The sequence below is a fragment of the Pseudopipra pipra genome, chromosome 13, assembly GCF_036250125.1.
Source record: "Pseudopipra pipra isolate bDixPip1 chromosome 13, bDixPip1.hap1, whole genome shotgun sequence".
Lineage (NCBI taxonomy): Eukaryota > Metazoa > Chordata > Aves > Passeriformes > Pipridae > Pseudopipra > Pseudopipra pipra.
Window position 1 is genome coordinate 15,903,930 of NC_087561.1, and position 26,637 is coordinate 15,930,566.

The 26,637-nt window shown below is 40.8% G+C and overlaps 1 protein-coding gene and 1 long non-coding RNA gene across 9 annotated transcripts in view; one reads left to right on the forward strand and one right to left on the reverse strand.

The window, feature by feature from the left end:
- The window catches only part of LOC135421539 (uncharacterized), a 137,092-nt gene extending 133,621 nt beyond the window's left edge, over positions 1–3,471 (forward strand). For all 4 annotated transcript variants that reach the window (XR_010434062.1, XR_010434061.1, XR_010434063.1 and 1 more), the window contains one exon: positions 1,997–3,471. This is a non-coding gene — a long non-coding RNA (uncharacterized LOC135421539). The remainder of the gene's footprint in view (positions 1–1,996) is intronic.
- Positions 3,472–6,318: 2,847 nt separating this feature from the next.
- The window catches only part of DACH2 (dachshund family transcription factor 2), a 247,206-nt gene continuing 226,887 nt past the window's right edge, over positions 6,319–26,637 (reverse strand). For 2 of the 5 annotated variants that reach the window (XM_064670119.1, XM_064670123.1), the window contains exons 8-12: positions 22,107–22,252; positions 21,432–21,579; positions 18,670–18,813; positions 15,561–15,665; positions 6,319–7,201 (exon numbers count right to left, since the gene is read on the reverse strand). In XM_064670119.1, the coding sequence (XP_064526189.1) occupies positions 7,200–7,201; positions 15,561–15,665; positions 18,670–18,813; positions 21,432–21,579; positions 22,107–22,252 (545 nt within the window). In that variant the 3' untranslated portion in view covers positions 6,319–7,199. The remainder of the gene's footprint in view (positions 7,202–15,560; positions 15,666–18,669; positions 18,814–21,431; positions 21,580–22,106; positions 22,253–26,637) is intronic. The other 3 variants (XM_064670121.1, XM_064670122.1, XM_064670120.1) reach the window with 3 other exon arrangements.

The following is a 26,637-nucleotide window of genomic DNA, read 5'->3' on the forward strand; positions in this document are numbered from 1 at the left end:
GTTATCTTCATCCCCCTGCAGTCCTCCTTTTCCAAAATGCCTGAGCACATAGGGCCCTTCAGTGGTAATTCCTGGTTGTTCTCTGGTTCTGAAGCACAGCAAGAAAATAAGTAAAATCTTATGTATGGGGATGCACTGTATTAGAACTGCTATCCTTGCAAATCAATCCTTCCCTGAGACTGAGCAGATGATTCCCCCTTGCTACCCTTACTGGATACAACCTACATAAATAAACATTTGGGTTGGTTTCTGGTCTCCCCCTCAGATATAGCTGTGATGCTGAGGAAGTAAAATGACCTGCTTTATCTTCTTCTTTAAAATAACTAATTTTGTTGTCCTTTGAGTTACCTTTAACATTGTCTCTCTCCCCTCATGAAAACTGGGTGCTCCAAGGCAGGACCTGCAGGGGAAACACAGGGAGGGCAGTGTCAATGAGCATTAGGAGATTGGTGGTGTAGACCAAGAGACAAACACTGGTAAACATGGGAGAGTTTAATTCTGAGTGATGGCAAAGGTCTCTGCCTTATCAATGGGTGCCAAAAAAAGGCCACTCCAAGTGATCCAGGAAATGTGGCCCCTGTGACAATGCAACACTGGTAACCTTGAAAATCTTGCAGCCTCGTGCTGAAGTCATTTTTCCCAGGTTCTGTTCCGCTGGGCTGTGTTACAATGTGTAAAGGAACGTGACAGGACTAGACATGGGTCATTCAGTCTGTCAGTAATTCCCAGCTTGGCAAATTGGTCCTCCCTCTTCACCAGCCCATGAACTTCACAGATACTTAACTTATTCATGCTACACTGGCTGCTGCATTATTTTAGCTGGAAAAGCTACTTCCATGTGTGAAATCAGAGAGGCTTTTTCTTTGGAAATTGGGCTGGTACCAGAGGAGCAAACAATATTATTATTTTCATTAAGATATCACATTCTGTCAACACATAACATTGGCAATTGCATTTCAAATAATAGTATGCTTGACAAATTGTATAGCATTAATTTAGACTGTGCTTTTGCTGTGTCCATGATCCTTCTTACTGGGCTTGATTTCCTGGGGTGGAAAAGGCTCTTTTTGTAAACTCAGAGCTCCAGTAACTTTTTATGCACGGAGATGATATTGCTAACATTGATTTTTTTTTTTCAATGGTGCAACTATTTTAAGAATTCTAAAACTGAGAAGTCCACTGCATTTCAGAAAGTATTAAACTGATCAACCACTTCCTACACCAACTCTGATCAGAGTGTGTTGCTGTCTGCCTTCAAACAGTGCAAAACAAATACCCTGGCTTGGGAGTTTCTTGATAATTTGCTTTGAAGAAGTTAACACCAATTTCAGTGAAAACAGAACTTTCCTTTGGTGAAAATTTCTGTTCATTTGAAAAACTAATAACTACAAAAAAATATGCAATTTACTTACCAGCTCTGTTTTAAGTCAGGAACCTCAGTCCTGCAGGGTTTCTCCTCAGAGCTCTCACTTTGCCATGGCTCCTTGAGGCACTGGGTTTGGTGTCAGAGCCACCACCTCTGAATCTGGGCTGTGAATTAAACACAGTTGCTTTTCTCTTCTTCCTTTATTCTTTCCCCCCACCCCACGTTAGTATGAGCTGACCATAACATACTAGAAGAAATAAAGAATTACAGTCAGGGAGCGAGGAATTAATTTTTTCCTTTGGAATGGAATCTCGGTATTAAACTACCAGAAAAAAAGCCATGAAAGGCATCAATGGCTTTTCCACTGCTTTGCACATTGTAGAGTCATTTCAACATTGTAATACAGGTGTCAAACGTTAATAAATCAGCTGTCAGATGCCATCACACACTTACTTTGCACAGGTGTAAATGATCACATAAAATGCAAAGCACTGCTCTGACACCAAAAATCTCTGTGTACCATTTCTGTCTTCAGCAGCTTTATAGAATTATTAAGAAAATGTCTAATAGGAAGTTTATTCCTTGTTATTTAAGTTACCATCTTTTCTGACTCTACTTTCTTACTTTTAGGAATGTGGTTTCCCCCCCTGCCCCAGCTGACACCCAGGAAGAGAATGCAACAATTTGTATGGAACTGCTTTGGACTGATGTACAAAGAACAATATTATGTTTCATAATTATGTTCCAAATGATAAAGGATTTTTCCTGCCAAAACCTCTCTGTAAGTGCCCCAGCATCATCAACTGATGGCAGCACAGCTCTGGGAATAAACAGACTTTCAGCTAATGGCAGGAATTGTCAGGGGAAACAGCAAACAGGTATTTCTTCCTGATATAGAATGAAACATATGATTAAAGTTAAATGCCAAATCCTACTGGCACTGGAGCGAATTCAGGCTTATTTTTCATTCCTGTTTATTCTTTGCTCTCTTTTTAGCTCATTCATCTTGTTTCATTTAATGCCAATGGTTTTTCCTTTCTATTTGGCCACTTTGGTGGGAGGGGGGAGCAATTCATTTTGGGCATGTGGCTTTGGGTAACAAGATTAAAGCTTCAGGCAAAGCCCAGATCCTAAAATGAGCACTCCATGCTGTATTCAGCCCTCCAAAGGCAGGGGGCAATGCACTGTGACCCCAAACAGTTCTTTACCACAGTTCTGGCACTGTCCCAAAGGCGTCTGTGCCCTGGTGCTGTGGTACACCCACCTGCTGTGACACTCAGCTGCTAATGCAGTGTTTAAATCAGGCTGTTTTACAGCAGAAACACTCTTAATAACCTCAATATAAGGTGTATTGCACTGCATTGTTTATTACGAGGGAGCTGTGAGGCAAACCTTGTTATAATGAAACCATGTCTTCACCTAAGAATTCAAAATTACTGAGTTTCTCTCCATTATCTTATTTTAGACTTTTTTTTTTTTGTGAAAAATAAGTATGTCTGGCTCACTATGGGCTGACTGAGGCACACAATGATTAATTAGAGCTGGACTGATTTTGTATAGTTCAATATGAACGTGTCACTTCTCTGGCTGGTTCATCTCCATCTTCCCTCTGACCAGCCAAAACTTATTCCAGAATAGTGGGCACTTGCTGTTACCAGGAGCAGCAGGTGTGTACATATGTCTGTCTGTCTATCTATCTATCTATAACCCATGTAAGATTGTTGTTTTAAAAATAATGACCTTAGACAAGGTGCTGTCCCAGCTGAGTTGTCAGAGCTGGGTTGCTTTTGGAGCTTGTGTGGCAGAAACACCAGCCAGGGAATTCCTGTGGGGAGATTTGAGCTCTGAAAAGTGAGAAATTACATCTCAGACAGCAAAACTCTCTTTTCCTCCCACAACTTACCCCTCTTGGAGACAGCCAAAGAACTGGTAGATGGTGAAAGGATATTCACTGCTGCCCAGGGAATACACATTTCAGTGTAGTTTTTGAAAAAGCTGTGCATGCATTTTCAAACATGCAAGGCCAAATGTACTTTTTAAAAGAGTGTAACTATTATAAAGCATCCAATTTGTAAAGTATCAGTTATCATAAGAAAATCTTAATATATGGCGTTGTATTTGCTTTATGTCAACAGAATCATAAAATGAAGATGTAGTAAAACCTTACTGTACTTTTAACTGGAACTCAGAATAATGAGAGTCTTTATTTTAATAAAATGCGCTCCAAAAAGCACTTTTTCCCTGCCTTAGATTCCCACACCCAAACATTCATGCAAAGGATGCTCTGTTCCAACAGAAGATCTGAACAGGTTCAGGTCTAATGGCAAGGGTGGCTGCAAGCTGCAGCATTTGTGCTGTGCTGGCACTGAATTGGCTCTTTTCAATTGATTTCTTTGATGTACAAATATAAAGCAGTAGCAAATCATTACCCATCTATAAATACATCATTATAAAAATACTTTTTTCCCCCCTCCCCCTCCATCCCATCTCCAATTCATCAAAGAACGTCCCTATTTGCAGACAGACCTAAAGTCAAACTGTTTATTAACAGTGATTTTAAAACTGCCTAAACATTTGTAGTATGTGCTAAAAACTATGAGAGCACATGACCTGGCTTAAAAAAAAAACCCTCTGTGAATTCCTTTCAGTCTCTGCCCCTCCTCACCCCATCCCAGCAAGGACAGCAGTGCAGGTGGACGCTGCAGGACTGCAGCTGGAAGCAGCAGTAGGAAAGTGGGAAGTGCCTCCATCAGCATCGTTGCCAAACGTAACAGATCCAAGACCAGGCTGGGAATTGCCCCGTGTGTATTTAGGGCTCAGTCTGTGCACAGGCACAGGAGTGGTTGTGGAGATCAGCTGAGGACGTGAGGGAAATTTGCAACAATTCAGGTTAGCCCACATTTTGTCACGGTACCAAAAATCGTCCGTAAATACATTTATTAATGGGCCACTTACTTGCAGGTAGCAATTACTTAGAGCAGCTCAGGTTTTAATGCACATTTCCAAAGGAGAGTGTTCTCGCTGGGCACTGCTATAGATCCACGATTCACGTGGAGATTGGTCACTATTGATCCTGCTGGGGTTTATTGTGGCAGCAGTTTGCATTACACAGGATTCACAACAGGGCTGCAATAGTGGCCATTAACCTGCCTGTGTTTAGCCAAGATCACCTTGTGTCCAGCCACCACCAGCTCTGCTGGCACAGAGCCATTCCAAAGGCCATTCCCACACAAGGAGATGCTTTATAGGGACCCAGAGCTGTCAGAGGCAGATGCAGAGGGGCTGTGGGTGCTGCACCCCGACCTTGGCAGTGCCCCCCAGGCTGCAAACACCCCCCCAGCAGCCCACACCCTGCAGAAGATGGGCTGTCAGTGTCCCTCTGCTCCACATCCAAAAACAAACCCAAAAGCCAAACCCTCCCAGAGCTCCTATCCCTCCCTGGGTACCAGCACTGCAGCAGCTGGGGCTGTTCAGCTCATGGCCTCAAATGAGGAGGAGTGTGGTGGTGAAGGCTGAAGTGCCTCCTGCCCTGCTCCACCCCGGGATGGCTTTTACATGTTCCTTCCACAGAAAGTGCTCGTCAGACTGTGCTCCTTAGGCTGAACTGACACCAAAAGCTCAGTGCTTTGGTCTGCCAATACTTAGCAGGAGCCCCCTAGTAAGGACTGGACACGTTCAGTCTCTCAAGTTCATGAGTCTCCTAAACCTCATGTCAGTACTTTGATGTTTAAAACTAGTCTGGGATGGGCAAAGCAGAAATCAACACAGGCTTTCAGTGCTGCCTACTGTAATGTGTACGTCAGCCACTGAGGAAAAAAAGTGCTCAAACTGCCTTTATGGAGATTAAGGAAAAGTGCAAAAATGCTGGTATTTTAAAGAATGAACTATTTAGTTACTTTAAGTCTTCCTAAATTCATGATACCGGATAACTCAGCAAAAATCTCCCTTCTCAGGAGCACTGCCAGCACCATCAGTCAGAAATGCTGCAGCATCCCAACGACTGTTTCAACTCCTTTTTAAAAGTAAGATTTAGACATAAGGTCCAACCCTCACTTCAGAGAATCACAATGGAATTGAAACTAAAATTAATATATATTCAAAGGTGGAGTTCAAGTTCGGGTGCTGCAGTGTTTTAGTCACACACGAGCTTTTATTAAGGGTCAGGAGGACTCACAATTCTTAATCCTCCTGTTTCTTTGCATTATTCAAGTTTCAATTGTCTGATCAATGGCAGAGTGATTAATGCAGATATTAGAACACCTGCTATAAAATTACTAGGGAACAAACCAATTCTGTACACTGAAAGAATATTCTGATAAGTCCTTTTATCACCGGTAAAGCAGAGGCTAATATTTTCTTGAACTGACACTGGTTAAGCTAAAAGATTTCTTTTAGGAACAAAAAAAAAAAAATCAGGTGATTCTATTCTGCTGTGTCACAGAGCACAGTCTGACTGCAGAAGTCTGCTAACGAGAAAAAAATGTAGTGCCAAAAATAAAAGAAATTTTGAAAATTATACATATAGATGTAGACAGGAATAAACATAATCATAGGGAATAGATTCTCTATCACTCTATTTAAAGGTCTTTTCTGTTTTTAAGTGACAGTGATTTAATTCAGGGCATGTGTGTGTAAACATGGAGTTTTTAAGTAAATAAGCATTGTGCCTTTGACCCAGGAATGAAAGTAAAGAGGGAACAGGTGATCACTTAAATTCCACTTGACTCAAATCACCTTTCAGTCCCATGTTTTGAGAAGGGAATGTTTCAGTTGCAAAGTTCAGAATTTGGAACATACAATAATTATTAGGAAAATGTTTAATACCAACCCACCCTCTTTATTAAGTCATTTCTTCAAGTATTTTTAATAGTGCAAAATACTGGTTTGCATTAGTACAGTTACTATGGGAATTCACAGTCCAAAAAAAAAAAAATCTTAAAAGATTTCCAAAGTCAAACAAAAAACTTTTTAATACTGTATTTTTAGCAAGAACATTTTTAACAAAGAATGTGTACTTTAACTTAATATGGTACAACAGAGAAACCATACTTAAAAGTTTCCATTATCTAACACTCTACTGCATATTCATTTTTCCATCTTAAAAGACCAAAAGCCAAGCTGAACTGAGCATTAAAAAAAAAAGCATCAATTATAATCCTCATATTACGTCAGCTATTAGGGTTTAGCTCACACTTTTGAATTGGTCATCTAATGAAAGGACAATTTTTACATCGTTCTTTTAAAAAATGTACACACATTTCTTTTTAAAACGTAATATATATCGAGTATCTGCTTCAGTAAACAAAGCTTAATTTATAAACACAATCGAAACAGCTCCATGTTGAACAGTTTCAGTGATAAACTGGACTTGTTTGATGTACAGCCAGTGCAGGACCGGTGTGGCTTAAAATCATTGTGCCTTTGCTATCCAGTAATAGCCACCTCCTAAGGAAAAAAAAAAAAAGTTCTTTTTGGGATGGGCTGGGGAGGGGGAATAATTCCTGTATGTGCTTAAAAATACTAAAACTCCTTTCTATCTCCGGGGACCTAAAAATGATCTGTTGTAACAGGCTTGGTTTGGTATGGTAAGCTTGTAAAAAGTCTCAGGATGTCTTAATACGGCAGTTTTTCAATGCAGCAACAGTAAATTGCTTGGAATTGTCCTTCAAGTTTCATGCTACAAATCCTGTTCCTCACACAGTACTGAAGGCATCAAAGGTTGGAAGGGACATTTCTCAGGAACTATATAGTCTTCAGATAGTGGTCATTATACATTTTTCAACAGTAGGTGGTTCCTTCAGTACATGATGGTCGGTTTGATGTATGTTCTGTTTTCTGGAGGGAAAAAAAAACGACACAGTTAAAACATTTTATAATTAACTGACACTTTGGTGGCTTCCTCACTCGTTTGTGGACCTCTTTTTAGTTCAAGCCAGATGATCAGATCTATAAATGATATAAACTCTCCATCATGTGAGCATGTTTTATACAGGAAAAGGAGGCACCGGGTGACAAAACCCAGCCAAGCCCTCAAGAAATGAATGTTTGGCAGAGAAATGAGCTGCCTCAGGGCACTGGTCACCTCCCAGCTCAGGTGCAGGTGTGGGTACTGAGCTGGGCCCAGGACCCACCAGCCCTGCTTTTCATGGTGTTTTCCAGTCAGCAGCTGCTGACTGCAGGCTCTAAATACCTTGATTTGGATTTTCTCCCTTTATGGCTTTTGCTTTTAACTGAACACTCATTTTCCTCCCTTTTTTTTCCAGAAGGCAGCCCGTGTTGGATTGCCTTCCTCCCTAGGACAGAGCGAGTAACATGGCACCAGCTTCACAACAGACCCTTATCACATGCACAGAACCTGCCAGGGAACAGGGTGTTAAAGCAAAACTGCACTGCTTTAAGAAAATGTAAATCGAGATCTGTTCTTAGAAAACTGTTCTTTCATTCACAAACCACCACGTTTCGTTTAAAATTCTATTTCTTTATTTAGAGAATGAAGTAGAAAAACACTTATTTCCTTCATAAATATATTCCTACTTATATTACCTATCAACTGTGATTTTTCACATTAAGCAACTTCAAGCCCAGAGAAAAAAATAAATATTGAAATGCCCACAGAAACTGAAGCTAACAAGAATCCATATTCCTGTTCATTATACAATGAATCATGAATCCACCCAGCTAAATCTGCAAGTACTGATCTGGAAGATGATAGCAAAATGATAATATGGAGAAGCATTTTGTATAATGTTGACATCTCTCCCATTACTGTTTTACATATGCCAATACTGAACACTCCTAAGGATCGAGGAAGTATTGACCTGCTAACTGACACTGATCCTCGGAGCAATCTCCAAGTTTGCCACATTTCAATTTCAAAATGCATTTCAGCTATAATATGAGTGATTTATCATTTAGCAGTAGCTGTCAAAGTAACCTCCTAGATAAAACAAAAACATCTGGAACCATAAACAGAGGAGAGCAGTAGCTGAATTTTAATCCAAATCCGACATGTTCACTTCATTAGGAACAGGAAACAGCTAATTAGTAATTGAATGTTTCGTGGTTTTAAGGAGGCTCAGACTCTCCAAACCAAGATGATTTAATATGTATTTTGGACGTAAGCACAAATAAAGATCGGAAGAGCCAGGGACATAACAGCTCCAGAGGAACATTTGGGAGCATGGGAACCTCCAAAGAACTGACTCAAATTAATTTGTTTTAAGTCTTTGGCTGATGAAAATTATTGTCTTAAACTTAGTGGGGGAAATACTGAAGCCTGGGGAGGAGGTGAGCAGAAATGCAAGTTTTGGATACTGTGGGGTTTGTTTTTAATTTCTCTCCTTGTGATCATTAAGAAGCTGCACTTGACACCTTCCCAGTGCAGGCTGTTCTTGATATTTCTCTTATATTTTAAAAAATATTTTTCTAGCTAAGGTAAGAGGTGGACACTGAGGGTACTGAGTGCTGAAGGACTGACTAAATTTCAGAACAGGTTTCCATATATCCTTTCCAATTTCCTTCAATTCTCTAGGAAAGTTCAACAGAGGTATCTGGAATACCTGTAAGAGACAAAGTAAATGCCACAGCTCAAGCCCAGTGCAGTCACCCAGGGGATGTCAGTGATCAGTGAACAGAAAGTACACAGTTAAATATTTCCTTTTTTACAACGCTCTCAATTATTCTCCAGAAATTAAAACACATTTTTGTTGCTGTGCAATAAACTGAACTCCATGGCATTAACCACGTCACACAGCAACCACCTCTGAGGAATTAACGTGTTGGGAGCAGCTGTGCCCCCACTTACACAGGAAAGACAATGTGATGTTGTCAAATTAATCTTTTCTGGAGAATATTCACCATCTCCTCAGTGCAGCTGACTGCAAGCTACAGACCATTTTATAGCATTTTACTGTATTATATAGCAAAGATTTGAATAAATCTGTGTGCAATAAATGTATTCTTTTATAAGGTTTATCCCTTAATCAAATATTCATTTATGTGGGCTTCATTCTATTAAAAACCGAAATTATACAAAGGTGAGCAAAAGCGTAGATTTACAGTAGTTTAAAGCCTAATCTCATTCTCCAGGGGTAATACTGACAATATAAAAACTGTATAAATGATATTCCCTAACACTAAATATGCTTATGAGCCCCCTGTGCATGTTACACTGCTTTACAGCCTACAGAGCAATGCATGACTGGCTTAATAAGCAAGACATTTAGAAGGGATTTTTTTCCCCTTCACAATGTGTAAGACAAGTAAAGATCTCAGAGTTCCTTGGTGAGCCAGAGCCTGTGTTAATAATTACTGGAATTTTCCCTCAGGATGGCGTTCTCTTCCCTGAGTTGTTAGTCCAGGGTATATTCAGCTCTTGCACTCTTTTTAGCCACAATATCATCGTTCAAGGCTTTAATGTGTGTATAACAGACAAATCCAAAGGCAATAATCATCACCTGCATATTTATTCACATTTTGTTTTCTTTTTTCAGCCTATTCAACATCTCCTAATTTTCTGAATCCTTTTTGAGGCTCTGGTTGTAACACCTCTATTTTAAGTTGAGAATTCGGCTGTATTTCAATAAAACTACTTTAAAACCAACACTGTGTACCCTCCCAGTGTGCCCTGGCAATGCTGGTGTGCAAACCCAGTCCAGGTTGGGGAGCAATGCACCACAGCTACACCCTGGGACTGCCAGGTAACTGTGGCACACTGTAAATTGGTAAAGGGAGGAAATTTGGGATCTGCTTCGTAATGAGAAAACCAGGATAAATTTGTTGTATCAGTAACTGTTTATAAAATACACCCCAACACTACAGGTAGTAGAAATGAAATAATAAACTGGAAATGCCACTTTGCCAACTGAGCTGGAGGAGGAGCTGGGAGAGAGCTGGAAAACAGGGCAGGTGGAGCTGGGACCTGGCAGTTTCTGTAGCCAGAGAAGGGGAGAAGGCAGCCCTGTGCCAGACAATGCACTCTCAGAGCCTTTGCACAACTCCTGCTGGAGTCTGGACAGGACACCACAAGTATCCTACAGGACAGGAGTTGATCTCTCCACCCTTGCCAGGTTGTGTGAACAGCACCTCAGTTAGATCAGAGCCAAACCCAGCCCTGGATGCAGCAACACGTGGGAAATAACAATAAATTAACTTGCAAACCTGGGGCTAATTAGTTTGAACCAGTCTCTCATTTTGCAGAAAGAAAAAGAAAAAATGAGAGAACAGTTTGGTTCTACTGTGGATCACAGCCCTCAGAAAACCCCCTTTCCCTAACCCTCTCAGCAGACAGGAGTCCTGCCTGCCTGGAAGGAGGCTGCATCCAGGCCTCTGCTAGTGGGTAAGGGCCACAGCAAAGGATCCCTTCACTACCATGATAAAAAAAAGACCTGGCTTGCAGCCAGCTCTCATGGATTTGGGCTGGTCACTCAGCTGAATGACAACAGGAAAACTGACTTCTTTGCCTGCTTATTAGTTGTCCAGTAGAACTTCTCCCTTCCTTTTATCTGCAAGTGTTGTCCAAACTGAGCATCCAAAAGTAACACACGTTGAGCAGGGCATGGCTTCCTCGAGACCCATGGAAGAACCTGGACAATAAATGGTGCTTCTGCAGCAGTACTAACCAAGGTTGGTTTGCTTTCTTTTAACCCCTCACACTTTCCTATGGCCTCTTTCCACCCCTGCTGATGTGCACTCTGATGTCCAGTGCTGCCTGGACACCTGGACATCTCCTCCCTACAGGCAGGAGCATGCTTGCCTGACCCTCCAGTGCAGCTCACTCACAGACCTGCTGGTTTAAGCTTTCTTCCTCACTTATTCTGTGCTTAGGACTACCCTGTCAAATACTTCCACATAAACATTAATAGAGCTGAAAACATTTGTACTAAAAACAGGATTTCCAGTAAGTAACAACAGCCAAGGACAAGCTCACTGAGCACAGACCATGCAGATGCTGGATTGCCACGGTCAGTTTGAGCAGACAGGGAGGTAACAGTGGTTAGTGGTTCCTGCTCAGGAAATATTCAAGCCTACAGACACTGATTTACTGAATAAACGTTTTAGCCCTTTGTAAGGACAGATAGGTCCAGATCTCCATGCTCAGTGGTCTCCTGGGGAAACCTTTACCCACCTTCTGTGTCATGTAAATCACAAAATCTCAGCGCCCTCCCTCGTATGTTTGTGTGTACAGGCTTACACAGAGAGAGACACCCAGAAAAACACTGTGTGCCAAAAGGAAAAACAGCACTGAGACTAAAATGACTCAGCCAGGGCAGGCACCTCATGGCTCCTCACTGAACAGGGTCCTGCTCTTGGGGAGCAGAAGAGCAGCTCTCAGCCACACTGGCTGCTGTGTGCATGGGTGTCACAGTCTGGTAGCTGTGTAGGAACTTGAGAAGAGTTCTTCTAGAAACACTGCACAAGGTAACTACTAAGGGTTTAATAACACAGAGCATCCAGAGCAGGACATGCACCAGGGACAGAGCCCAGCTTGGGCAGGAGGAAGAAGAAAAGGCCCAAGACTCAAACGAAGAAGGCTGGATTTATAAACTGAGTGGTTGGATCAGAATATTGAAAAAATATGGCACAGTTTTCTTCATTATAAAACCCCAAATAAGTTCCAAAAATCCAAAAATAAAAAGTTACTCACTTTTTAGTAACTGAGAGGTTTTGTGCCAAATCTCTGCCAGATTATTTCACAAAAAAAAGCAGCAGCAGCACCTGCCCTGAGTCGTCTCCTGTTGCAGGTACAGTGAACCATGTTCTCACCTCACCTGTCTGCCTGTGCTGCTGCCTCCTTCTTGAAATGCAGAGGATTTTATTTTTTTGTAAATTGTTATCATCAAGTATTACAGTAACATCTAATTTTTAAGATTTTAAGCTAACATTGCTCTGCTGATTGTTCCAATATCCCCTAACAATGAAATATCGTAATACAAAAGTTAACTAAGGTATAAACATGCAAAAGGAGAAGTCTCCCTGCGATCATAAAATGATGTTATTTTCTGTTCAGCAGTTCATGTTACTGCTGTTCATGCTAATTAATTAAAGGAGCTGTTGCTGTAATGTGCAAACAGGGAATCTGAGAAACTGAGAGGGCTTTTAGGTCTCGGAGTGAAGTTAAGTCAATCTGGGCGCGGGCAATCAAATGTAATGAAATCACTTGTCAGTGCTAAGCTTGCAAAAACTGTGAAGTTTGACTAGGGAGTAAAAGGATTATAATTAGATTTCCAATAGGATAATAACTAAATGGCAGAAAGCAGTAAAGAGAAAATATTACTTTGTTAGCTAATGGTGCTGCTGTTCGGTTTTAGTTTTTATCAGCACACTTGTAGTTGTGCTAATTTAATTTGCTTTTATCAGCAAAAATGCACTACTCGAATGGTACTTGAATGTCATTTGCAAAAATCATTGATCTGAAGGTGCACTTAATGACATCCAGTATGTTTATTTTATGTGAAAGGGAGACTGGTTGATAAAATGCTTGATGTGCTATCGTGCTGGCCCACGAGTGAGCGATGCAAGGGGAGCAGGAGGGTGTCTGTGTGCTCATCACCTGCTCCTACTCTGCAGGAGTTTCATGACCACTGCAACTACTGCTGTTCTGTCAGCTAAAAACCTCCCAGATCAAGTTCTGGACTAGAAGATTCAGTATATGGAGGATGGAGGTATCAGACTGTAAAGTACAGAAAAGTTTCAAGTCTCATCTGCGTGAAATTTCCGTTCAATTAATATACAAAGCAGAGAGAAAATGAGTCAACTAAATGGAAAAGATTTATAATGCAGATCAGAAATGCAGTACATGAACAGCTTGTGTTAATAAAATCATTTTAAGAAATGAGCATAAAATATGATATGACTTAATCACTGTGAAAGGTGGCTGTGCAGTAGTTCTGTAATTTTCCTTTAAACCGTCTTAAGGAGATACTGGCAGTGGAACTAATTGAATTTCAAAGGAAAGGCACCGTGTGAATGATAGATTTCTGTCCAGCAGAGCTATTGACAACAGAAAAAGAAAGGTCTGCATTGATGCTAAAGCCTTTTTCTGTGCAGTAGAGAGAGATTTTGGAAGCTTGGAAGCAGCTTTGTATTAGGGACATGTGTTTTGACCCTTCCTCCTCCCAGGGCCCGAAAAACAAAGGTGGCAAATGAAGGGGCAACGAGGGAGTGTGCTCGAATTGTTAAAGCTGGCAGTGCAATAGTAGCTGTCAGGAACACAAATGGGAATCAAAGGGAAAGAGAATAAAAAGTTATTACAGTATCAGCATTAAAAAAAAAAAATGAAAGAGACGGTGCTACAGGACAGAAACACTTTGAAATCTAAACAAGCTCTACCGAGAGCTCTTCAGAAACCCTTTTATCAGCTGAGATGTGTACTGACCAACTGGCTCAGCTGCTCCCCACGTTTCCATATGAGCAGAGAGGTCAGACCACTGGAGCTGCCAGTCCCTATGGTGGGAAAGGAAGGGAAGGGAGGCTTTGCTATGGAGGGCCATGGGACAGGGCTGCAGCTCCCACTGCACAGGTCATGCACTGAGCCCACAGACACTGAACACTGTGGATACACAGCTGTCCCTTTGGCCAGGCTTTTAACCTGAACAAACACTTCATGAGCCAAAGCCTGTTACAACTAAAGAACGATGTTGCTGGGATCAGATTAAAAGAAAAGGGGGGGGGGGGGGAAATCCCCCAAAACAACCTGAAATAAAAATGGTAAAATCACAACATTTTTCTGTGTATTAATAAACTACTAAAGGTAATATAAGAGAGTTCTCTTAATTCCTTTAAGTAAATGGTTGCTGGAATTGGCTATGCATCACTTTCCTCACAGTATTTTTAATCATTTTTGATGTGAAGAGACATTTGAGCCAAGTGTAATTTTTTTTTTTCAACTGAAAACTGAAATTACCATTCTTTTCTTTACAAGAGTCTGCCCAGATGTACCTTTGACTCTCAGAATTGTTTTGGAAGAGCACTGAGCACTCATTCCAGCAGGTATCATGAACAGAGCAGAAACAGGAACATTTTGCCTGTCAAATTTAAACACATGTGTCCCAACTGCTTATCCAACATTTAGACTATCTCTGGCAGCAGCAATTTTCCAATTGCAAAATTTAGAGCACAACTCTAATCATCTGTGTACATATATATATATACACACACATATGTTATATGTATATATAGGTTTTCCAATAAAGCTGTGATTCTCCTTCTCTGTAATACAGAGCATATGAACCTAAAATCACAAAAAAGAGACAACAGTAAAAATATTTGAAAGCTTTCCTGTACGGATGACAGATGGACGACAGATGCACACCAGAGGTATGTGAAGTCAAGCCTTCACCAGTTGAGAAATGCTCAAGTGAGGTCTGTGTCTGTAACTGCACTGCAACCCTTCTTCTGTCTGCACAGAAGGGACTGTCTTTAGTTACCTCAGCACACGGTATTTTTGCACATTGCCATTACATGATGCTGTAAAAAGGGTGGAATTGCTCTTAGAACAAGCAAATATATTGAAAGAGGCAGCAGCCAGCACAGAACTGAATGGTCTGGAATGAATATGGCACAGGACTGAAGGGAGAAAAAGGCTGGTTTTACAGAAAAGCAACTCTACAAACTGGACTTTCTCCAAAGTTACAGAATTTCAGTAATTGCTCAGACCAAATTTTATCACAGGTGACTGTGTGGCTCAAACAGGCTTCCAATGGTACTGGGAAAATCCCTTAGGACTCTGATAGCTCAGCTCCCCCAAAGGATGATGAGACAACTCCTTACACCACGACACACGTATTACTCTTTGGGAAGCACTCAGACAGTGCCTGTTGGTGCTGAACAGTGAGGAAAAAGGAGCACTGGTTAACTTAGAAAGTGAACATGGCTTTCTTTCTTCACCTACACTTCATGTATTTTCTGAAAACACTTGTGATCTTGATAGGTAGGATCAGGTGAAGTATTTTAAAAAGACACATCAAATGTAACCCCCCTTCTGAACTAAGAGCATATATCTGATAGATAAATATGAGGTTCTCACACCTGTACTTAAACAGTGGATTTCTGGTCTTGTTAAGTACTGATCTTACACAGTTTTCTGTATCAAACAGGAAAGCAAACTGAAGTTGTATAATTCACATTTATCTTAAAGCAGAAAAACAGATACAAAAACGATTCTGCAACACATTTAATTTTTACTGTGGCTCACAACAACCAGGTAGGTGAGGGGCTGTGGTACATACTGCACCTTGCATTGCTGCACTGTCATGTTGGGTTCCGTTGTGTTCTATTTCCATATCTGGGATTCCAGCATCTGAAAGATGTGAGACTGAAGATTAATGCATTCCCCTTTGCCCCTCTCTCATGCATCTTTAGAAAAATATTTATAGCAAACTAGGGTGATCTCCAAGTTACACAGTCTTGCAGAAAACATTTGGTCCTCATAGAATTTTCAGTAGTAAATTGTTTCCAAAATGTGCAAACATTGCTGGTCTCACAGTGAATTATTTTTAAAGTGCTTCACATTTGTCTGACGATCAGATAATAACCAACACGTGGTATTAATATGTCTGTAAAAGCCTCTTGGAGAACGAGGGCATCTGACATATGAAAAATAAAAGTCAAAATTAAACTGCTTAATATTAAAATACATTGAGTCTCCTGTACAGCCAAATACCTTCAAATTAAAGAATTTAAGAATACATTCAGTGCCAGACAACAGTTTTGTGTATGTGTGTGTATCAGTTTGTGTGAGTGCATGTTACAGATAAGGGCTGTGCAAATTGCATTTAAAACCTCAGCTCAGGCTGTGTAAGCACGTGTTACCACCCAAACCCAAACCACATCTGTCATACTGTGTGAAATATTTCCTGATTTCTAAGAAGAGCTTTCCAAAGAGGACTGTGCCCTTTCTTCCAAGTTGAGAAGGAGTCTCCTAACGATACTCACTTTGGAACTATTTAATTCCATATTGACAATACTTCTGTCTGCACAGTCCTTGGGGTGGGGGCGGGGGCTCCAACACCCCAGGGTGTTACGATAACAGATGCCATTATCCACCTTGTGCCAACAAGGATTAGCATGAAGGGTATGTGATCTGAATCCACGGCACCTCAAATCCTGGAGAAACATCTGCTTCCCTTATAATACAGCACTTAGAAATCACAGCAAGGAAAAACCCACACCTGAAAGGGAACTGTGTGTACAGTTTGGGAGGTTTTCTGTGCAAAAGCCTGTCCTGGACTTTCTCAAATAGGGAATAACTGCACTGTTGCTTTTGCAGATCCCTTTAGTTGGAGTGTCAGTATCTGTCACAGGTGACATTTTGCTGGTCACCCCACAGTACCAGAGCTCCGTGTCAAGCAGGACAACCCTGCAAAGTCCTTACACAGAAGGGTAATATCTTAATATATGAGTAAATGAAATATAGGCCACGTATGCATATATAGCTCTGTAAAGATATATGATTAAAAATAATATTTTCACATATATACTATTTTTTCTTATAAAATTGCAAGTGACTGCTATTCCATAGGGTTTCCCTTACTCAGATTCCTGTTTTGAAGGCAAGCCAGGGCACTGATCTATCAGTCTGAAAAGGTTCTTTCTTTTCAAACCCTTCAGAGTTCATGTTGTATATACAAAAAATGACAGTCATCTGTAACTAATAACAGCATCTGTTAAATGAGACAGACCGTCAGAGTTAAATCAAAAATACTCAGAATAGCCCTTCACATTTTGTTGTCATAAAATTGTACCTGCAATTAAATTGTGGATTAAGATGCTAATGAGCTACCTGATTTGCATGTGCAATCAGATTAGCATGTAAATATCAGCCTCTTGCAGGCACTAACACATATATGACTACCTGAGTGTGCCTGCAAATCAAACTGTTACAGCCAGGCCCACACCAGCAGATGTAAAGGTGTGTTAATCACACTGATGGCACGTTGGCATCCCTGGATTTGTGGCTCCAGAACTGCTGGGTGCTCCTGACTGGTGTGTGAGCAGCAGGTGCTTCCCTGCAGAGGCACAACCTGGGTGAATGACCTTACAGTACACCAGGATTTTGGCTGTGTTCTGACATTCATCTCAAGGTGCTGGCTCTGACTGTGGATCCAATGTGGGCATTTGTCTGATCCAGAGGAAGAAAAGATTTCTGCTGGCTCTGTCCACCCACTCTGCCCTGGGTCCCTGTCCCTCATCATGGTGCGGCTGTGGCTGTAAATCCACACCTGGACCAGCCCCGGGCACTGTCGGGGCTCCAGGAACACCAGCCAGGCCCTGCTCACTGTGATGTGCTGGGCTGGAAACCCCAGCAGATGAGGATGGCTCTGAGAGATCCTGCTCTCCTACTCACTGAGTTTATGTCTCTTGGGTGCTCCAGATAAATCACAGCTTGCAGCCCACCACGGAGTGAGGTGCCAGCTCACAGAGATAGCCTTGCCCTGACTCTAAAGAACAGTCTGGGCAGCCCTCACAGCTGAGAACTCCACACAAACTACAGTCAGCATTTTCACTCAGCAGTCCGGGCAGTTTTTGGTTGCAGGCTCTAGCAGTGCCCAAATCAGGCAGCACAAATTAACAGACAGACCACAGGACACACAAACACAGCACAGCCTGAACATCTCTCTGATTCCTGAGCCTCTGCAGAGACTTCAGGGTAGGGATGCACAGACTAAACCTTAGATACAGAACCTGAAATTAATTAAAACTCAACTAGGTTCAGTCTTAAAGATTCAAAGCAAAGCTCTAAACTTTGGCCAGAACCATCTGAAGCAGGAGAGGCAAATCCTCCCAGTATTTAGAACATAAGCACTGTGTAGGAGATGAACTGATTTGCTTTTGTCTCAAAAGAATATTTGGGAAGTATTCAAAACCCAGTCAGCTCTGAAAGCTGATACATATTTAACAAACTTAATAGGTCCTGAGGCTGAGCAAACTTCAGCCAAATGGCTTTTAAAATGAAGCTCAGCAGTTCTAAAAATGAATCTGCTGGGAGAGAAGAGTTCAGAGAACCTTATAGGAACCAAATTTCACATTGTCTTAGCTGGCACTGTAACAGATTTCTCTGTAATATATTCAGCATTTCTTGTCATCTCTGTGTAAACTGCTCTGTCTGTTTCTCTACTTGCAGACTTATTAATTTTTTTTAATTCATGACCCAGAGCACATGGCCTGAAATAGATTTTTTATTATTTCAGGAAAGAATTGTGAGGTTTCATTCTGGAATTTGCTCTGTGCATCATCTTATTTTTTTTCTCCACTCAATTAAACATCATTTTAAGCTGACTGTGAAAGGCCAACTAAGACATTACCATTTAACATCCTGAGACCGTCACCTGATGTGGCCTGTTTAAGCGCCTGTTCCACTTGTTCTCTCCTCTTAGATTCAAATTCCAAAGCTTCTTGCAATTTTCTCTTTGCCTTCTTTTCTTTCTTCAAGCGTTTCTGAATTGTTGCTGAAATGCAAATACATTGTAAGAAAGGCTGTTAAGGTACTATTAATAGATGACCGAGACAGTAAAAAATTTGTTTATGTTCAATACTCAAAGGCCCAGTTCTAGCTCGAGACACTGACACTCCTCATGGATGGAGGAAGTCTCCTGAATGTGTCAAAGATTCAGTTTTAGGTATATCTTCTAACATTAAAAGGAAGTGAAATTTATTTTTGTAGGTGAACTGTCTGTGTGCAGTGGAAGAGAATCTGAATCTGAGAATACAGAGGGTGCAGAGAGTAAAATCCCAGGGAACAAAGTGGTAATTTTGGGGGCAAAAATGGAGCAGCAGTTGGGTTCATTTTGAAGCAGAATAACTGAAATATCAAGAACCTCTGCCCAAGACAGAAGCCAGGTGTAAGGCCATTGACACGCTGAGTTAGGTGGGTAAATACGACACACTGAGAAGGGGGGTGTCATCTTATCTTCTCTCTTTTACCCATGGAAAGCAGAACCAGGGCCTTGACAAAGATCATCCTCAGGCCCCTGGTAGTGCCATGGCAGATTTGGCAGAAAACAGTATTCCTGACTAATCTCAGTCTTAAAGCCAACTATAAAGCTAAAACCATAACTAGAGAATTGTACAGTATTAATTGTAGCCAGATGATCAATATCTGCATGGGGAACTGCTGACATTGGCTATGATTGTACTCCCTCACCTATATAAACTCAAGCAATAAAATGCACCTTTTAAGCCATTTCCTTTTCAAACCCTGAATCTTAATCCCATATTTAACTTTTTTTTTTTCTCCAGTCCCAAGTTACCAGTACTGCCAACAGCCTCCCTTCCCGTGCTCCTGTGGCTAATGGACTCTCCTTACTGTCCTTATTAACCTGTCTTTATTGGTTTCTTACACTTGTTTTTTCTTGCACCACTGCTGCAAACACACTCTCTTGTGTCTCTTCTTTGCACAACCTGTACCTCCCCTTCCCTGGTAGGATCTCTACAGGCACATCACCACACTTCTGCTGAGTCTATCTTGTGTTCAGGAAATCCTCTCCTCCTGAGAGCACCCCATGTTCCAGGAGTCTGTGATCAGCTGGCACCTCGGATTGGCACAAGGACCAGAAGGCTGATGCCCATGTATGTTCTCAGAACTAGCAGGAGAACATTTTTAGCAAGGTCTGGAAGGAGCCAAAGACCACTGAATTCTTAGTGACTTTTACAGAGCTTTCTGGATTTGTGAATGCTCTAGGAAAAACTAAAGGATACCATTGCATGGGAAATCTCTGAGGGACTTAATAAATGATGAATGGCTAAATGTGATCCACAGAACCTAACTTTGAAAAACTGGCCAGCCCATGTGAAAAAGCCTATCTCTGGCATATATTCTGTAACAATAAAGATGTGAACGTGGTGATGACCTGAAAGACAAACAATTCTGATGATATTGATTATTGGTGAAATTCTCTTTCAAGTCAGAAGCCAACAAAGTCTGTGAATGCCTTAAGGTTTTTGGTGACTTAAATGTGACTCAGGAGGTGCAAGTGTGCTGTCCTAAGGTTTGGTTTACAGAAAGACACAGTGCCATCCACACTTACACTGGGGTGATGCAACATTTCTGGACACCCACTGCAATTTAACAACTTCAATAGTATTTTCTGACCCATCACTACTCAACTGAGAAGTGCCCTTTGGTGTCTCTAAGTGAGACTTAGGCTGCAGACAGCTCTGTTCCACACACCTCATTTCCACTCAAAATGCACAGGAAGATAGGACTTGGCACCTACATTTTTGGTCTTATCTAGTTTTATCTTTCTGATTTCATGGATATAATCTAGAAGTAGCTCTTGGCACATGAAGTGCTGTTCCTTTCTTTCAGATGCAGATCTGAATTTTAAAAAGAATACTGCCTTCTTTTCAACAGCACAGCGAGAAATTCAGATTTACCAATTTAATTGCCTATTATTATCAAAAGCTTCCAAACAGTCATGGTTTTGTCTTAGAAGGCCCCATTTGGGTGTGCTATTGTACTTTGCTCTCCCCTGATGGCAAAAAAAATTACCTAGGGTTATTTGCTTCAGCTCTCGTACTTGGGCAGACAATTTCTAATAGTTCTGTCTATTTTACTGCATTGAAGTTCTCTACAAAGCAAACTGACTAGCACTGAAACTGCAGAAATGTGGGCTAAGGAAGTAAGTAGTAAGGTGATGAAAAAAATCACCTAAAAACCCAAATTACAGCCATATCTTCCTCACAGTAAGACTGATTCTCAGTGCTTGGAGGATAATAGAAAGAAACCAAAAGAAATAAGGGACGTCAAATGAAGAAATCAGGCTGGGAACGCCTGGGCAGAGTGATACTAATATACCTGAAAGCCATGGAATTGCTCCAGTTTTACTCCTCAGAACCCACCAAAACTCTCTGCAGCCACTTGCCCTCCAGGAAATAATCCTTCAGTCACTGTTCTGTCTGCTCACATTCTGGCTTTATTAAATTTAAATCTTTCATTACCAGTGCTAGTCCACTGCTGCAGTGCTGGAGTGTGTCAGTTAACTCCAAGTCCTCGAAAGCTCTGGCTAGAAATGCCAAAGGGTTACACATTTAATAGATACCTAAACTCCATTTTTCATTCACTCACCTCTGCTTTGCAGCTCAGCTGTGAGTTGCCTTTCCAAGCTCTCTCGTAGTTCTCGCTCTCTACAAAGCTCCATCTTTAACTCTTTCTTTTCCTGCTGTATCTGCTTTTCCTGGACTCTGGCATTGTCCACAGCCACTTTGAGTAAGCCCTAAAGCACACACACAGATGCAAGCTCTGAAAACACAATGTTGTTGCAGCAGTGACAAAATTCATCCATTTGTCTCTTTTACATCCTCTAGGAAAACAGAAAAATAAAAGCAGGATCCCATAGACCTGGAGCACAACTGGGCATTTGAAGTAGATAAAATATGAGGAATTTTGTGGCATGGAATCATTGGGTATAAGTTTGGCTAATTCATCCTCCTGCTGTGGTTTGTTACAAACACAGTGCCATGTCAGTGCTGACCTTGTTCAGCTGCAGGGGGAATACACTAGAGGAATAATGAGACTGGTGAATTTTAATATGACTATTATTGCCAATTATGAAGTCAAATAGACAATGTATGAAACCCTTTCACAATCAATAATGTCAGGGAGTGGAAATCTAAGCATTATGTGAAATAGAATAAACAAGAATTGCAGATACAAAATAGTTCCTAAAATTTTTTTTAAGAGTGAAAAAGAAACACATGTTATCTATCATGACACAGCCAGGCCCTGTAGAGAATAATTTACCTGAATGTTGGTTAATAGTGTTTCTACTGATGAAAGACCATCAGCAAAAAGAAATGGCGCCGGAAATCCAGGAGGCAAGGCCTGTCCAGCCAGTTGGACTTTATCTAAGGTTGGTTTCATTATTGGAATGGCAATTTGGACCTCTTCTGCAAAGATAGGTTTAAAAGCGACATCAGAAAGCATTGGAAATACAGGTGAAGGTAATTTCTAGAGACCAGCATTCTCTTTACGTGGAAGTAAATACAAGTGCATTAGGAAATCGAACACTTTTTCAGCCTTTTGGGCAGCTGGGATTGTTGCCAAGGTAAGTTTGCAAAATAATACAGAACAATAATCAATATACTGAGACTGTAACACAGCTGTAATAGAGTACAGACTATTATATCTCAAATTCTACAGAATTATACTACAGAATTATAACTGTATTACGCAGTTCATTAAACCTGAATGACCTTTCTTCATTCTATCACGTTTGCCGTTCTGTGATGTGCTTTTTTTGTTGCTATAACCTTGGCAAAATTCTAATCAAGGAATGTATCACATCTCTTTACTCCTTTACCTTTACCCTTCCCATGCCCAGCAGTAAATAATCTCCACTGGGTCATCCATCCCCTCCCGCTCCCTGGTGTCAGTACAGTGTCAGTGCGGGTTCCTGAACAGGTACCTGGCTGCTGTCAGCCTTCCTAGTCACTGACAGCAGCCAAAAATGCCTTGCTGAGTTCTTTCCAAGGCAGGTGGAGAGAGAGCTGGGTGGTGGTGGGGTCACGGGAATGGCTCCTGCCCTCACTGCACAGAACTGGTGCATCTCTTACAGAGTGTAAAACCAGGACCCGGCAGCTTCTCCTTCACCCCTTGTTTCAAATACATCGTGTTGGTATAGATCAAGCTGTGCTCAGACAGCAGAAATGTGTATCCAGAAAGAAACAGCAACATTAGTAATTATTTTTCAAAAATCCTCTCAATCTGGGGAAGAATCAGTACTATCACCTATGAACTCACATCCCTGTGAGTGCTTCTTCCCAGGTATTCATTTTAAACACAGAGTTAATAGCTGAAAACTACAAAACTAAAATCTAGCAGTCCCTAAAGCCAAACTCGATAAGTTTCTTTTACCCTGAAATATAAAAGAATATTTCTGTGTAATATTCCATGAAAATCCAGCCTATATATATATTATGATCCTGCACTTGTAGAAATCATGATGAATATCTCCTCAGCAATTGCCTTTTAGTAAAGCTTGTGCCTACTGCACTGACCAGGAGTCCACGATGCCAGTGCTTGCTCAGGGCAGCTGCACACCAGCCCTGACAGTTTCGTCTGTCAAATGTTTTGGTCACATTATTAAAGCCCAGATTTACAACTAGACTGTATCATACACAAAAGGTCTCCTTCTCCCACCCCTCTTATTTAAGGGAAAAACAACTCAGAAAGAATCTGACAACAGTGACTTAACCCAAGGTGTCTCCCCAGCAGCACATTTCCTCGGGTAACAAACTTCAGGAGCTTCCATCGAGCAGCACTTTTTGCTGTGTGTCTAAAACACCCACCTGACAACAAACCAGGAGCATTAGTAGTTTTCAAGCATTCTTTGAAATCTCTGTTTAGGGAGTATTTTGGTTTTGCTGTGTGAGTTCATTAAACAGAACATCTTCATAATGATTCTTCAGGACTAATAACAAAGGCCAGTAACCTCTACACATCCTCAGAGCAAACATCTTAGATGTAATTTAAATGATCCATTTAAAAAATCCCAACTCAGGTAACATGCTCAGACCACGGAGTTTGTGCTGATTCAGACACACCATTTCTCATATTTAAATATATCAGTGGCAGAGTCTTTAAAATAAACTGATTAGTTGTCGCATATGATGCAGCACAGAAATAACAGCTAAGCCATGGAGTCACAAAAAACTAAACAGAAGTGGCATTTGAAAAAGAAGGTAATACATGAAGTATGCATAAAAAAACAGGAGCTGCCTTAACACCTCTAGAAATCTCTACTATTTGGAGATGAAAGTAATAACATTAAATTGGCCGAAAGGAAAATTACTATTGACTGTGAAGACAGGTTGCATGGTCTATGGTTTGTAATGCTACTGTACAGCAGATTGAAGTTTCAAAATAGTATTACTCTTCTTTAAAGAGATAGACACAGCTAAATTAGGTGCTGCTTGCTGCAGTGAGGATCAAATGCAAAAAGAATCATATTTCATCAGACCTAGTCAACACCAGGAAAATAAATAGAAATATAAGAGGTATGCAGGCAATGATTCATTTTGATAATCTGGCCCAAGAGAGACACATAGAGACAGCACACAGATCTAAGCTTCTACCAAAAGACAAATAGGACACAGAGGGTGGGAATTGGGATGACAGTGTAGCAGAGGTCACATCGATTTTCAGCAGCAGTTTTCACACAGATGAGATAACCCTGGACTCTATTTGGCCCATTGTTCATATCCTACCTGTCCCAGAAGCAATAAATTTCCAAGTCCCAGAAAAAGGGCAGTAAAGAAGAAGGATTCTACTTATGACTTCTTATGATTAAGTTTTTGTGCTAACCAAACATGCTTTGCAGACCAAGGTCACATTGCATGTTAAAGTCTGTAATAGCTGAGACTAGAAGCAGCATATTATGTTTTAGCGTATATGGGTGGAAACTGTCAAACCATTCATCTTTTTTTTTTTCTGATTGAAATCACACTCTGCAAAGATGAATGATAAATGCATTAGAAATCTATTTCAATCTTGTAATAGGTCTTCACATCTGAACGGTGTCTACATCTCGCCCATACTCTGAATAAGTGCACAGTTAGGCAGGAATTTATTAGCTAGACTGGAGGAATCATAATTGGTAAAGCAATTAAAAATGGCATGTGCTGGAAGCATTTCTTGGGGATTGTATCAAATGCATCTCTTTAATGAAAAAAAAACAATGTTGATTTAAGGATTTTCATTTTAAACACCACTAAAAATATAAATGCTAAAAGCTGCACTCACACACAGAATACAATAGAATAAGCAAGAAATAAAGCCAAGACAGCTACAGCCTGAGCAAGGACACAAACAACCTTTCTGATTATCGAGGCAAAGTGGGAACTACTTTTATCGAGCCTGTTTGTTAAACCTGCCATGCTTTATAAAAGCATTCAGGAATCCATTTAGAGAGCAGCCTTTTTATTTTAATTTCTAGCTGACATCCAGATGAATAGACGAAAGCAAGAATTATATTGCAGAGCAGAGAAATACACAGTGAACACTAACAGCGAGTGGAACATCATCCCGGCAAAGCATACAGAAATCTGCCAGCAAGTTTCTTGTTCTTAATTCAATATGCTGAAGTATTTCATCTTCTGTCTTCTGCCTAAGTTGCAGAAACAGGGATTGGCAAATGAAGCATCAGCCTGGGGACTGAACACAGCACTGGGAACAGGAGGAACACGAATCGCTCCCACCCGACAGGGCATGGCCCAAACCAAGAGGCACTTTTATTTGCCAGCTGGTTTATTTTCTTCCACAAGGCATGTTTTTAAACCCATCAGTCACATACCTGAGACACTCAACACGTCACGTCCCTCTCAAAACAAGGTAGAAATATTAAAGGTGCAATTTACACCAGTTAGATCACTGAGTTATTTCTTCACGTACACTTCAGAACTTTATCTACCTGGACCTCTATAAGCATTATTCACCTCCAACAGCTCACAGATATAACTCATGCATTAATACATATTTGGCATATGGAGAAGAGAGAAACAATTCATACAAAATTTACAGTTATTAATCTATTAGTTACTAACCAAGACATTTGATCTCAGCCTTCAGCCAGGGTTAAGAAGATGTTTTTGGACAGAGATGGCAGCTGGATTACTCCTTTTCCCTGGCTGTGGCATAAAATTTACAAATTTAGGGACTGAAATTCATTATTGCAATTATAATTCTTCAAGCTTCATATCTGAGCGATGGGGATTACATTTAATGCTCCATAGTTACAGAACAGCCTGGATACTCTAATGGACCTCTTTGACTTTTAATAAAATAAGGCAAAGGATCTGCAACATCAGCTGAGTTGTTTGTGTGACTCATCTCTGAAAGGTACATATTTGAAAAAGCATTATTTGCCCAAATATCTTACAGAATCATCCAAACTGACAAATCTATAGTGGCAAGAGGTCCCTTGACTTCCAGCTCTACATTTACTTCACATCAACAGTGATAGGCAGCAGTGTCCAAACACAGGTATTTTGACAGAATTAAGGTCCAAATTCTAATTTTTTTCTGCAAAAGGCAGTTTCCAGAAAAGTGAGACTTCTTATTTTGATTTTAAACCTTGGCAACGTCTACATTCTTAACTAGAAACCAGTACATATTTTTCTTTTACAGCAAGGTCAGTACGAAACCCAGTAATCTAAAGCACTTTTTATTTCAAATATTTTGTATTTCTAAGTCTGCAAGGACAGGATTATCTGTCTTCCACGTCTTAATAACTCTGAAAATCCACCATAACCCTCTGCCTGCCTTTTTCTCCCTT